This window comes from Xiphophorus couchianus, chromosome 3, assembly GCF_001444195.1.
Source record: "Xiphophorus couchianus chromosome 3, X_couchianus-1.0, whole genome shotgun sequence".
In the NCBI taxonomy this organism is placed as follows: domain Eukaryota; kingdom Metazoa; phylum Chordata; class Actinopteri; order Cyprinodontiformes; family Poeciliidae; genus Xiphophorus; species Xiphophorus couchianus.
In genome coordinates, this window is record NC_040230.1 from 4402124 (window position 1) to 4416017 (window position 13894).

General features: G+C 39.1%; 1 protein-coding gene across 1 annotated transcript in view; it reads right to left on the reverse strand.

Annotated features, from left to right (window-relative positions):
• LOC114140274 (semaphorin-7A) overlaps positions 1–13894 on the reverse strand; it is a 52293-nt gene that overhangs the window by 6730 nt on the left and 31669 nt on the right. Inside the window, exons 11-13 of the mRNA XM_028010041.1 lie at positions 2825–2940; positions 1880–2052; positions 1365–1420 (exon numbers count right to left, since the gene is read on the reverse strand). Of these exons, the coding sequence (XP_027865842.1) occupies positions 1365–1420; positions 1880–2052; positions 2825–2940 (345 nt within the window). The remainder of the gene's footprint in view (positions 1–1364; positions 1421–1879; positions 2053–2824; positions 2941–13894) is intronic.

Here is a 13894-nt window from a genome sequence, read left to right on the forward strand (position 1 = left end):
AGAACATGTTGCTTCCACCTGTTTCACAATTCCTCCCTTTCAATATAGTAGCAGAGAGAAAATGACCACAAAACTTTACCAAGATAATATAATTTTAATCAAATAATCACTGATATTTTTTGACTGCCTCAAAATTTTGTCTTAAAGGGGGGTACTATATATTTTCCAGGCACATAGTGCAAATTTATAGCACAATCAAGTAACTATGTTACCTTCAGTTATTATATAAATGCTGTATGTAACTATATTACTTAAAAGAAATTAAACTTTGCAATTTGACACATTCAAATCGGCCTCCGTCTCTTTAAGAAGCTCCTGCTCTTTCCAGCACAACACCTTCAGCACATCATCACAACAATGTTTCTCCATTATGCCGTTGACAGTCATTTTTAGGAGCGTCGGACTAAGAAGTAGTTTGTACGACAAGTTCAGAAGACGCGCAGTTCCACCAGGTGTTTAATTGTTGCTGCTGCTAGTCTGGAGGATCTAAGTAGTTTGTGAGGGTTGATCTGTGAGGCAAAAGCTGGGCTTGGAGACTGTGGCTTTATGGAAATAGTTGCCGCATTATATGAGAAAGCTTTTTAGGAACTCTAAATGTACGCGACAGGAGATTCAAGAATAACTCGAACATGCATGAAAGAATCAAAAGCAACACTCGAGGTATTTTTTGATGACGGAATAACATAAAGAAAAAAATTCATTTTACATAATACCTCCCCTTGAACATAAAATGCATATCTGTAGGGTACCTACTTCATGCAGGAAAAAAACTCGAGTCAGTGGAACATTTTAGTGGGTCTTCAGCTCTGCTAAAATAAACCTAACAATATCCATGCTACTGTGAATTATTTAGAAAATTAGTAGGATTTATGGTCGAGCTTGGGAGTCATGAGACTGTCGTACATGCTAGCTTCGTTGCAAGACTGACCGCTACCGGAGATCCTTTCTGCCCATGACATCATCATCTGCAACGACTCTTTGACAATTCCTGGATGATCTGAGTTAAGACAACATTTACTTTTTCTTTGGGATAAACAAGGTGTTCTTTCATTGAATTGAATAAGACTAAAATATATTGGTTTTCAGGAACCGGAACCAGTGATACAACTTGAAACAGATGCAATGTCAAACATCAGATTAACTAAGTGCCTTTCGTTGCTATGCACAGTCAAGGTTGCATTGGGGTATGAGATTTGAGACAGGGCAAGTCATGAAATCGAAGTATACTGTCCCTTTGGGGAATTTGGACACTGCTCAATTATATGATAGTCATCTTTTGTTTTTTGCTATAGTTGCACAGAAACGCTACCACTTTGGTTTAATTAAGACAGGGAGAGAGTGGGAGAGTGTAGATAAGAGCTCACCAGCAGCTTCCTCACAAATGGAGGAGTTGGAACTATCAAGATTCTGAATAAGAGTTCTGTAAAGAAAAAAATGAGAGAGAGACAGAATTAGGAGCAGACAATTATTTCACAAAGGGGCTAATGAGTCTCTTTCTTTCATAAAGCTGGCATTACTCATAAATTAACATTAGCAGAGCCATAACAGCAAAAATAGGTGGAAAAAAGATAAATTATTCATAGGCTAGGTCGTTGCTATTGTTTTTATATTGGAAATATGGCAGAGAAAAGCTTGACAGTCAAAACGTAACATGGCTTTACATTTGAGAATTTCATTCTTTAACATTTTTATCTGTCTTGGTATTTGAAGCTAGTTTCACCATTCTAGAGCAGGAGATTATCACACAAACCATATAGGCATTTCCCCTGAGAGTCTTGAAAGGTGTTAAAGAAACTTAGCTGATTAAGTATCTTTTATCTATTGGTTGCAATTAGATGAGCCAATAGTGCTGCAGTGATGACATCATATCTAAACTTACCCAGTTGTGACGTTGTATCCTGGCGGGATGGCGATGCACTTCCTCCTGGCCTTGTCCCAACCACAGTAAGGATCCCTGGAGAGGATGCACTCTCTGCATGTGTGGCCATAGCGCCTGCAGTCAGCCAAAGGCAGACGCTGGACTTCCATAGCAGTACCGACATACAAGTGACCCTAGAGAGAAAAAGATTCAGCCATTTAGTATACATATATCCCTGAATGCCGCTAATTTTTATTGTGCTAGATCACTGGTGTCCAAACTCAGGACTAAAGGGCCGGCATTCTGCATGTTTTAGTTCTTTCCCTGGTTCATCAACCTGAATCAAATGATGGTTCATTAACAGGCCTCTGTAAGCTGTGACACACTGAAGGAGATAAATGGACCATTTGGATCAGCTGTTTTGGAGCAGACACACATTTAAAACTGCCAAGACACAGGCCCGTGAAGACTGGAGCTAGACACCAATGTGACGCTACTGTAATAAAATATGAATTTATTGTAAAGCTTTTTACACATTTTCACCAAGACTGTCAACAAATAAGATTTTAAAGTTTTTATGTAGCCATTTTGTTTGAACCTGACAGTAAGCAATTGCATCTTCTAAAGACAAGCTTTGAATTTATGCACCAAATGGATAAGATTCTTGTTGTGAGTTTATCACATCTCTTTCATTTGACTGTCGTATTCAATCAATAAATTATGTATATGTGGATGTTTAAGCTTTATCAGTAGTAAAAAGGAAAGCTGAATTTCTCCCTTTTCACTGACAGAATCAGGTCACATGAAGGAGACAGATACAGAAAAGATTTTCTTTGCTATGTCTTTTAAAAAAGGTTCCTACAGCTGTTCCTTTTTTTCTCTTAGATATAGAGTATCATTAAAGATTAAAAGCATAAATTCACCTAAATAAGACTTTGCCATGTTTTATTGAAGCATCACTTGTACCTTTTGTGAGTCGATGGCCATATTTAGAACAGGCCCTTCGTTGTGGAACAGAGAATACTGAGATATGATGAAGACATCCTGGATGGTGTGAAGAACCTTGAGAACTTTGCCTTGATCTGCAGAAATAATGAAGGAGAACACACTTGACATAGATTGAGGAGGTTAGATGTGACGTTTTTTAATCACATCAAAAGAAAACCCTTTGGTGCCACTCAAACTTTAATATTTGATGGATTTTACTTTTCTTTGCTTAGCTTAAGTGGCAGTCATTATTATGCAATTTGACAGATTTGCAACTGGTAATTCCAATTTAAAAGGCTGAGTAACGCATAAATTAACATTAATGTGCATGTGTCAGATAATGTTTTCAATTCAAACAAGTAAAAAGCTGTCTTTTTATGTATTAATTTTTTTCCTTCTGTTATTTTTGGGGTAAATTTTTGGATGTATATATAAAAACAGTCTTGATGTAAATTAATTTTGGACTAATATATTTAGGTGGGGCAGATGTAAATGACTGTTTCAGATAGTTCATGAAAATCTGGAGTGGGCATATTTATTGCTCCCCATCTCGGCGCCTGTACGTTGGGGTTTACTCCGGTGAACGAGAGGGTAGCCTCCCTCTGCCTACGGGTGGGGGACGGGTCCTGACTGTTTGTGCTTACGGGCCAAACGACAGTTCAGATTACCCACCCTTCTTGGACTCCTTAGAGGGGGTACTGGAGAGTGGCCCTCCTGGGGACTCCCTTGTTCTTTGAGCTTTAACTCCCATCTCCGGCAGAACTTTGAACACGTTCCGGGGGAGGTGGAGGACATTGAGTCTGAGTGGACCATGTTCCGTGCCTCCATTGTCGAGGCGGCTTATCTGAGCTGTGGCCGCAAGGTTGTCAGTGCCTTTTGCGGAGGCAACCCTCGAACCCGTTGGTGGACACCTTCGGTGAGGGATGCTGTCAGGCTGAAGAAGGAGTCCTATCGGGCCTTTTTGGCCTGTGGGACTCCGGAAGCAGCTGATGGGTACCGGCGGGCAAAGCGGCATGTGGCTCGGGTGGTTGCTGAGGCAAAAACTTGGAAGTGGGAGGAGTTTGGAGAGGCCATGGAGAAAGACTTCCGCATGGCTTCGAGGCAATTCTGGTCCACCAACCAGAGTTTCAGCAGGGGGAAGCAGTACAGCACCAACACTGTTTACAGTGGGGATGGTGTGCTGCTGACCTCAACTCAGGATGTTGTGGGCCGGTGGGTAGAATACTTTGAAGACCTCCTCAATCCCACCAACATGCCTTCCATTGAGGAAGCTGAGCCTGGGGACTCTGGGTTTGGCTCTCCAATCTTTGGGGATGAGGTCGCCGAGGTGGTTAAAAAGCTCCTCGGTGGCAAGGCCCCGGGGGTGGATGAGATCTGCCAGGAGTTCCTTAAGGCTCTGGATGTTGCAGAGTTGTGTTGGCTGACACGACTCTGCAATATTGCATGGACATCGGGGGCAGTTCCCCTGGATTGGCAGACTGGGGTGGTGGTCCCCCTGTTCAAAAAGGGGGACCTGAGGGTGTGCTCCAATTATAGAGGGGCCACACTCTTAAGCCTCCCTGGCAAGGTCTATTCAGGGGTCCTGGAGAGGAGGGTCCGTCGGATAGTTGAACCTCGGATTCAGGAAGAGCAGTGTGGTTTTCGTCCTGGTCACTGGACCAGCTCTACAACCTCAGGAGGGTCCTGGAGGGGGAGGGTTAGGGTTAGGAGAAGGCTTTCGAACGTGTCCCTCGGGGAGCCCTGTGGGGGGTTCTCCGGGAGTATGGGGTACCGGACCCTTTGATATGGGGTGTCAGGTCCCTGTATGACCAGTGTCAGAGTCTGGTCCACATTGCTGGAAGTAAGTCGGGCTCGTTTCCGGTGAGAGTTGGACTCCGCCATGGCTGCCCTTTGTCACCGATTCTGTTCATTACTTTCATGGACAGAATTTCTAGGCGCAGTCAAGGTGTTGAGGGGATCCGTTTTGGTGGCCTTAGGATCTCATCTCTGCTTTTGCGGATAATGTTGTCCTATTCGCTTCATCAGGTCGTGATCTGCAGCTCTCGCTGGAGCGGTTCGCAGCAGAGTGTGAATCGGCCGGGATGAGGATCAGTGCCTCCAAATCCGAGGCCATGGTCTTGAGCCGGAAAAGGGTAGAGTGCCTTCTCCGGGTCGGGTCAGGGCGGGGGGGGGGCTGCCCCAGGTGGAGAAGTTAAAGTATCTCGGGATCTTGTACACGAATGAGGGAAGAAGGGAGCGGGAGGTCGTTAGGCGGATTGGCGCAGCATCTGCAGTGAAGCGGGCGCTGTACCGGTCTGTCGTGGTGAAGAGAGAGCTGAGCCAAAAAGCGAAGCTCTCGATTTACCAGTCGATCTACGTTCCCACCCTCATCTATGATCATGACCGAAAGAAAGAGATCGCGGATTCAAGGGGCCGAAATGGGTTTTCTCCGTAGGGTGTCTGGGCTCTCCCTTAGAGATAGGGTGAGAAGCTCAGTCATCTGGGAGGAACTCAGAGTAGAGCCGCTGCTCCTTGTCATCGAGGGGAGCCAGATGAGGTCGCTCGGGCATCTGGTCAGGATGCCTCCTGGACGCTTCCCTGGTGAGACGTTCTGGGCACATTCCACCGGGAGGAGGCCCCGGGGAAGACCCAGGACACGGTGGAGGGACTATTTCTCTCAGCTGGCCTGGGAATGCCTTCGGATACCCCCAGAGGTGCTGGAACAAGTGGCTGGGTAGAGGGAAGTCTGGGCCTCCCTTCTGAAGCTGCTACCCCCGTGACCCGACCCCGGATAAAGTGGAAGAAAATGGATGGATGGATGGATGGATGGAGAAGTTTACTGCCTTCACTGGGATTTTAAGTGCTGAAACCTCTATGTTACCAATGTAAGATAAAAGGAGCAACATGTGATTGTTTTCATACACACTATCATCTTAACGGCACAAAGTCAGTGAAATAAATTATATGCAACAAGAAAGCAGGAAATTGTAAAAGGATTTCAAAGTGAAAATTGTGACAACATGCAGTCATAAGAATTAAAATGCCCAATGTTAAATAAAAAAAATGTCTAATTGGGGGAACCAGAACAGCGAACTTTGCTGTTTCCTAACAACCATACTTGACAGCTTCCATCACTATCACCATAACATTTGAAGTTACATTCTCAATCTTTCATCTCTGTTTTCTATTTGAAGTGTTAGTTAATTCATGCTCATTTCAATGTGGCAATGTTATTCCAGTTTAAAGCAAGGCATCCTTGCAGATAATAGAAAACGATGCGCTCAGATTAATTGCATGTTTCATTAATTATAGAAAAGAAAGTTCCCCAGTTTCCAATACGATCACAGAAAAACATGGTCTGCAGCATGCATACAAGATAAAGAAAATTTGTGTTTTACAAGGATGAAAGGCACCAGCAATGATCTGATAGAAAAGCTTCAACCATTAAATGAAGATTTAATAAATGAGCAACTTTAAATTGCTCATTTTCCTTTCAACTTTCCATAAGGATTTCCATTGATCTGGGAAAACATTAACGAACATTTGCAAACAACTTTAAGTCTGCTATTCAAAATTAAGTAAGCAAAAATAATCTGATTTAGTAGTTAGGACTATCAGAGTAAATGTCCCAGCAATGTCATCTGAAGGTCAAAACATGTAGTGCTTGGAAAAATTGTAAACAAAATAAAAATATAGATCTTCATCCTATATCCCACGGGTCACATGTTCCATGTAAGAAATAGTGTTCTTTTAGATAGTCAAGACCAAACCAAACATATTTGTCTTCTATGCAGAGTGCCATGATCAGAGAAAAAACAAAAGCACATTTCAACACAAATACTTCATACAAACCATCAGCATAGAAATGTGAAATGCTTTACAGCCACAGGACCTGAAGACATTACAGTTATTGAGCCCATCCCAAGAAACTCTTCTTTATCCAAAAGTATTCTAAAGTCAAATCAGAAGTAATTTGTCCAGCAGTTCAAACTCGACCCAAACTGAGTCAACAGAGCAATGATTCCAAACCCACTAGGAAATCTACAACAAAATGGCTGTGGTGTTACAATGGCCCTGTCAAAGTACAGACCTCAGTCTGATTGTAATGATGTTGGAACAAGTGTCTTCAGTAAAATGTAAAGGATTTCTAAAAAGATGACCAAACTTCTCTAATGGCAATTTAAAAGACTTTTAAAGTTATGCAGAAAACAGCTACATCAAATTATAACCCATTTCACAGACTGATCCGCTTAGTTTTTCCAAGAACAAAGTGACACTCATTGAAAGTTTCTTTTGTCCCATGGCTGTTCAAGTCAATGCATCTTTTAAATATGTAAATACGCTTGTGGAAGCAGCATGTCACTGCTCTAACAGAGTGACAAGGGAGCCGATTACCAAGAAACTCATTTATTGGTCTGCTGTCTGGATTCGAAGTTCTGCTCTAATGCGCAGCAGGCTGCGGGAAAAAGCAAGATAAACTTCTGACTTAATGAAATGTATTCATGTTGCCAAGTTAAATGACTGAATTGTTTAGATTGGCCAATTTCACCATTTGTGTTTTTGTTGTCAGACACAAGCACTGATTTTTAACACTACACATATTATGCAGTCCAGTCATGAGGATTGTTTGAAGGTTTGCAATTTAAAACGGAAAAATTGTGTTTTGTCTGTTCTATGAATAAAAGTGAACAAAGTTCCAACAGATAAAAAGATGCAGCTGAAATTCCAGACATGACTGTATAGCTTTCCTCCGTTAGTCAATAGTGCATGCACTCTCAGTTTGAAAAATGATGAGTCATTATTTTCAGCAATGAGCCATCACTTTTTTGCCCAATAGGCTGTGCCCCTCCCATCTGAGCAGCCACAGCTTACATAGTTTACAGTATCTCACTCTTGTCACCGTTGGTTGCCATTTCCCTGCAGGGTTTTATTTCTAATAGTTAATTTTTCTTCTCACTTCTTAATAATGCTCATTCTTATTGTCTACAAACAACTTCTTCTTGTCCAGATAACCTGTCAGTTTGATGTAAAAATGAGTCAGATTGTTTTTTTTGTCTTTTGTCACATAAAAGATTGTTTTACCTTCTCCACTATAAAAATGGGAAGCTGTGATCCCTTTTATTGCACATTTTTATTTCCTGAATACTCTGCCTGTCAGGCACTTTCTCATTTATAATCAGACAATCAGGTTCACGCTGTCACTTGGTTTTCTTTTGTCTCTTTTTTCATGGACTTCAAATCCTTCGGTGTTGTCAAAGATAACTTTCTCCATTCTTTCCTGTTTATTCTCCTGATTCTTTAATCCAGTCTGCAGCTATTTTCAGATCTTTCATCAAACCAGCGTATCAGCACAAAAAGAAATAGCTGAAGGGGAAAGGGTGACGTTACTGAACTCCTGTGACATCTGCTTGGCAAATCTGTTTTTAGCCATATTTATGCAGGCAGAAACTGCTGAGGGGACATTTGTTTAAAGGTAAAAAGCTTCACACTTTACCTTTAAATCTCCACAATCACACAAGTTTATTTTTAATTAGTTGAAGACAAGAAACTAGGGAAGCTTTTTCATAGCTTTGACTCAAACATCCCATTATTTTACGAAAATAATCAGTTTTACATCTCTCAACTTTGATATTCTTTCCCAACTGAAATTTTGATAAACTAGATGAACCTCTCCTGTGTGACTTTCCAAGCACAGCAGCAAATAAAGGAATATAACTTCTAATCTGGAACATGAAGTCAAGCTAAAACAGATATATATCTCTGACATTTCTTCAGCCCCGAGGAAAGCTTCTGTATAACCTCCATGGCCAAAACACTCAAAACCACTTTGTGCCTGTGGTGGTCAATCTGTCACTGACTTACTGAGGTAAAGTAAATGGATCCTTATTTTTTCATCCCTAACAGTGTACTGATAGATATATTGACTGTTTCAGTTACTCTGCAGGCTTTTACAAGTCTGCTATTTTTATTTCAGCTAAGGAACTTCTTAGGGCTCACTGCATTTATTTCTTTATCTTTGTATATTATGAATATACACATAACCTGCACCTTAACTCGAGTCGAGCAAATCTCAATCTCGTAATCTGTTGATGACAATGACAAATAAATCTTATCTTATCTTTAAGCCGTCGAACTACAATATTGCTCCTCTTTTGCATATTTGATGCAGTTCTTTCCATTCTCTTTAATAAAGTTAGTGTAATTTGGAAGAATCCAATTCTGTCACAGAATATGGTGAAGCAAGAAATGTTGTCAAAGCTATTGTTTATTTTAAATAGATCATGTGATAAAAAGGTACAATAATAATATGGTGCACCTCTAGTTTTTAGTGGGTATAAAAAGACTGCATGCTACAACAAGTCTTGCAAAGAAACGGTAATAAAATAAAAACAAAAAAGTAAGTTTTAGCTCAAGTTCAAGGTTTTTAACAGGAAACCAAAATAAAGTCAATTTTCAGAGGTAAATAAATCACCTTAATTTCAGAACAAATCCACTGCCAAAATTGTTTGCATAGCATTTCATTTACAGCCTCATTGAATTAAGATAAAGAATATAAAAAACGGTAAATTTATACATGGTCATTTTACGCTGTGTCCAGTTTACTCAATTATATATTAGTTTGTGATTGTTAGCCAAAAAGTTTGTTTTATAAAGTAAATTAGTTTGATAAACTACAGTGCATTGTCTGCTTTTTATGGAAATAATTAATGGTTGATCACAAAAGGTATGTATCCTTGCGGAGTTAAATTAATTGCTTTAGTAATTTAATTCATCTGACAGTAGAAAAGACTTATTTGTATTAGTAGGGGAAGAGCTTAGGCTATGCCACATTTGAAACCTGTAATATGTAAAAACAAAATATTCTGTGAAAGAGTAAAGTTAATATGCTGTGATTCTTTTATTTCCGGAAAGACAGAGAATAACTGGCTAAAACTGAAACCAGCCTGCCAGAGTCAGAAACCAATCACAAAATCTCTGATTGTTGCATCTCTAAATTACAGTTTTAGTACGACTGGTTTTACAATCATATTCTCCTGATGAAAACAGCGATTTTTCAAAAATCAAGATTCCATATTTAAGAAAATGTACATTAAATAAAAGCAGGCTAATTTGTTTGACCTAAGTCCTACTGAAAGGGTTCTTCTGTATTGCTTTTAGGAATCCATTTGCACTTCTCTTGGCTCAGCCTTAAGTGCAGCAAAAGCTCTAAGAGCTTCTTCTAAAAAGATTATCTGTGAGCTTTCCATCCTATTGCATTGCCATACCATGGAGTAAGTGAATCTCTAAACTAATGCTACGTTTTTAAGTCCGTGTTTTCCCTTAGTTATAATAGACAAGTAGATACTTAGAGTTTGGCAGAGTTTGTGATTTCGTTTTCATATTGCTCTCAAAGTTTAAGAGGCATCACTTAAGTGTGTTTCCGAGCTTCCACACAAATCCCTGTGGAATTGCATCAACTTTATACATTTATTTTTTCATGAATGCACATATGCCCGTGAGCCCTGTGGTAAAGTTCTGTGACTCACCTCTTTATGATTCTTGTGATAAAATGTAGCTTCAGTGAAATTAGTATCTATAACAAGATACCAACAATTTTAATTCCAATCTTATTGCATTGTGGTTTGTGAATCAAGTTAACTTTATGTGGAAAAGTAAAGCCTTTGCACCAATTACTTACCTTTCACAACATTGTTCAAGGAAAATACAGTATGTTCTTGTTTTGTTTTGGTGGCTACAGATAAAAAAAAAAAACATGAACTGGCATTTTAAAAATCAATTTAATCCTTTTAAATGTTTCCTGGGTCGTGATCAAAAGCTGAAGAAATTAATTTAGTCAAATACTGCTTCACCCTGTTAGCTTGGTTCACTGTATCCCAGCGGGACCAGTACAAGGTGTTTCACAATAAACTGTGCTTTTACTTATTAGGAACATGTCAACACTTTGTTAGTTTGCTCAAAGGCAGTGTTCTTAAGTTATTTCTTTTAGCTTCCAAACCCAGGAGACTTTCTGGTTATATACAAGATTTGTACCTAGCCACATTACTAAATGGGTGAAAACTGAATAATAACAGTTTTTGTTTTTTTCTACTTTATGGCAGTTAATTTAAAAATAACTTGGAAAACTTATTTTCAAAGAATCAAATGTCATCTGATTTCAAAACCCAATTTAAAACATATATTTAAACATTCTGTGGTCCCTTTCCAATAGACATTTCATATCAAGGTATCTGATGTGCAACTTAAGACAGACTTACAGTTGAAACCAGAAGCTTCTTCTCAGTGACATTAAACTTGAGTAATTTGTTTTCTGCTTTCTCTTTTCACCTGTTTTCTCAGGCAAAACCTAGATAATAAAACCACAAATCACAAAAAAAACACACCATCCTGATATAAATCTTTTTACCGATATTGTCAAAGTTGTGTTTCCACTTTGTTACACATTGACAAATTTCATTTCATTTTTTTCCTTTATTTTATTTTGTTTGACTTTGAAAATTAATAATGTTCAAAAGTACTATGTTAATAAACTAAAACTGAGTCTACCAGTAAAAGGATTCCAGTACCAACATGGGCTGAAAAGGCATTCAGAGCAGTTACTCTCTAGACTTTAGCCAGAAGGTTAAAGCTCTGACACAAAACGAACAATGATGCCAGTCATACCACCAACTTTTAAAAAATGTCTAAGCAAGATGTAAATAGTTTGAACTGGTCATCTTGTCTCGAGAAATAGTGGACAGAACTGAAAACCAATTTAGGTCAGAAAGGAGCAAAATGTCAAAATTCCTTCAAACTATGATGCAAGGTTTTGGAAAGGATTCTCAAATTAGACCTTTTTATAGACAAATTTTAACTAATACAAAGGGGAAAAAACAACATGTATTTTATTTTTCAGGTAATTAGGAAACAGAAATAATTTTGGCAATTCTAACTGACCTACAACAGGGGAAGATTAGACTAATTTAATATCTGACAGTGAAAAACGTGTGTTTGTTTATACAGTGTATGTACACTTCTGGTTTAAACTGTTTGCAGTTGTCTTGTTTCACTTTGTAAGCCAGTATTACTAGAGTTATAGCCTGATCACTCAGTGATGTTTGCATTATGGACTCGCATCTTACAATTAGCTTTTGCAAAACCTAATTTTCAGCTTCTTTTATGCTTATGAAACATATTTGCTGGATTCTCCCTCAGTGGTGAGGAGTTATAACCCCAGTCTGCCAAAATGTCCTTTTTACCATCGCTGGACTCAATGCAAACCCACAGCTGCTCATTTGATTGACTTTGACTTTTAGAATCTAATCCTGTTTCCCTTATTTGACGCTGAATAATTTCATAGAGGTAACTTCTCTCCATGATTTGCACAAATATAAAAGGTTCTTTGAAAGTAATTATGATGACTGATGAGCTCCACTTGGTGCATGATGAATATTAACACCCTGCACTCTGAAGGAAGGCAAGGTAACATCAAAAGTGTTTAAAATGAAAACCTTTTATGGCAAAAGTTTATCCACAAATGACAATGCCTGCATCTATGGGTGCAGAAAATAATAATAATAAAAAAAACAAAGATAAAAAGTGAATTTCTAATGCAATGTTTTCCCTGGCCTCAGTTGGAAGAGTGAATCAAACTGTTCTACTTTCTTTTTAGGCCACCATAGAAATCCACAGCTGTTCATTCTGTCCCCTTCCACAGCAATAACTGACACAGTTAGTAAAGCCCACAGTGAGTGGCCATCAACCTTTTCTTTTTTAACTTTACATTCGTTTCTGTCTGCTAAAAATACACCCAACCCAGAAAGGCCTGATGAATGACGGGAATACAGTCACTGTAGTAATGACAGAACCGATAAACATCTTTTTGGTGAACTTCAGAGTTGTGACACATTCAGAACATACAGAGCATGAGGATACAAGTTGTGATGGTTGCCATAGTAATGCTCTTGAAGCGCAGCACAATTTTTAGACGAACTGCTACAAGCAACAGCTGTGCCTCAGAGTCACTGCTTTGACTGAAGAGAGGTGACAGATGGTAACTCTTAGAATGTATGTGGACACAATTTTGACCCCATATAAGTTTTCAAAAAATTTTTTTTTGAAAATTCTGCATTTTTAGCTCAGTAATTAGTTTTAGCTCAGTATTTTTACACATCTCTAGTTCTGCTTAGTCCTTCATACATTATCTCTCTTGCTCTTGTCATTATGCGCCAAGGGTGTAGTCACACCTGATAGTCAAACAAACCAAGAGCTTTGAGTAACTTGTTTACCTCCTCACCTGTGGTGGCGCTGCACCAAGACCCACTGAAGGAGACAACACAAAAACATTTGAAGAAAATATACCAAACCAGGTTTGATTAAAGCAGACAAAACAGGGCTGGTGTGAATGCACCCTAAGATTCAGTAAAAAGCTACAGCTCTGGAGGCCAGCCAGCTGATCAATCAATAACTCAAACGATTTGCTCTGCTATAAAATAGAAGCAAGAGATTAAAACTGATGCACGTAAAACAACTAAAGCTAATCTCAGGAACAATTAAAGTACACATTCTACATTATCAGCAACTAAGAGAATGCGGTGTTTTTGGTTTTTAGTGTCTCTATAGAAACGCTACTGCAATTATTACAGGTGCTTGGCAGCTAAAAGTGGTGGACCTGCTGTATGCCCTGTATCCTGATGCTGTGGTGTAATTCTGCTCTGATGCAAAGCAGTAAAATACATGTTGGTAACTAAGGCTGCCCATGGTTACCAGGGAGATATTGAACACAGGATGGTGAAAGGACATCACTAACCAAGAATTTACATGCCTTTCTTAGTCAAGTTCATCTGATATGAAAACTACTTGATCAATGTGATTGGTTTTTTTGTGTTATTGTATTATTTTTCTATGGACCTATTTGTGTCTTTAATAAAGCTGATGACGATGATGAATAGTATCAACATGAGTTTAGTTCTCTGTCGCTCACAAATACTGCCACCTCCTTAACCTGAGGTAAATGAATACTAAAATATACATCCCATAAATTCCCCTCTACTCTAACTGAAGTAAGATTTTCTAAAACTGTTTGTTCAACAA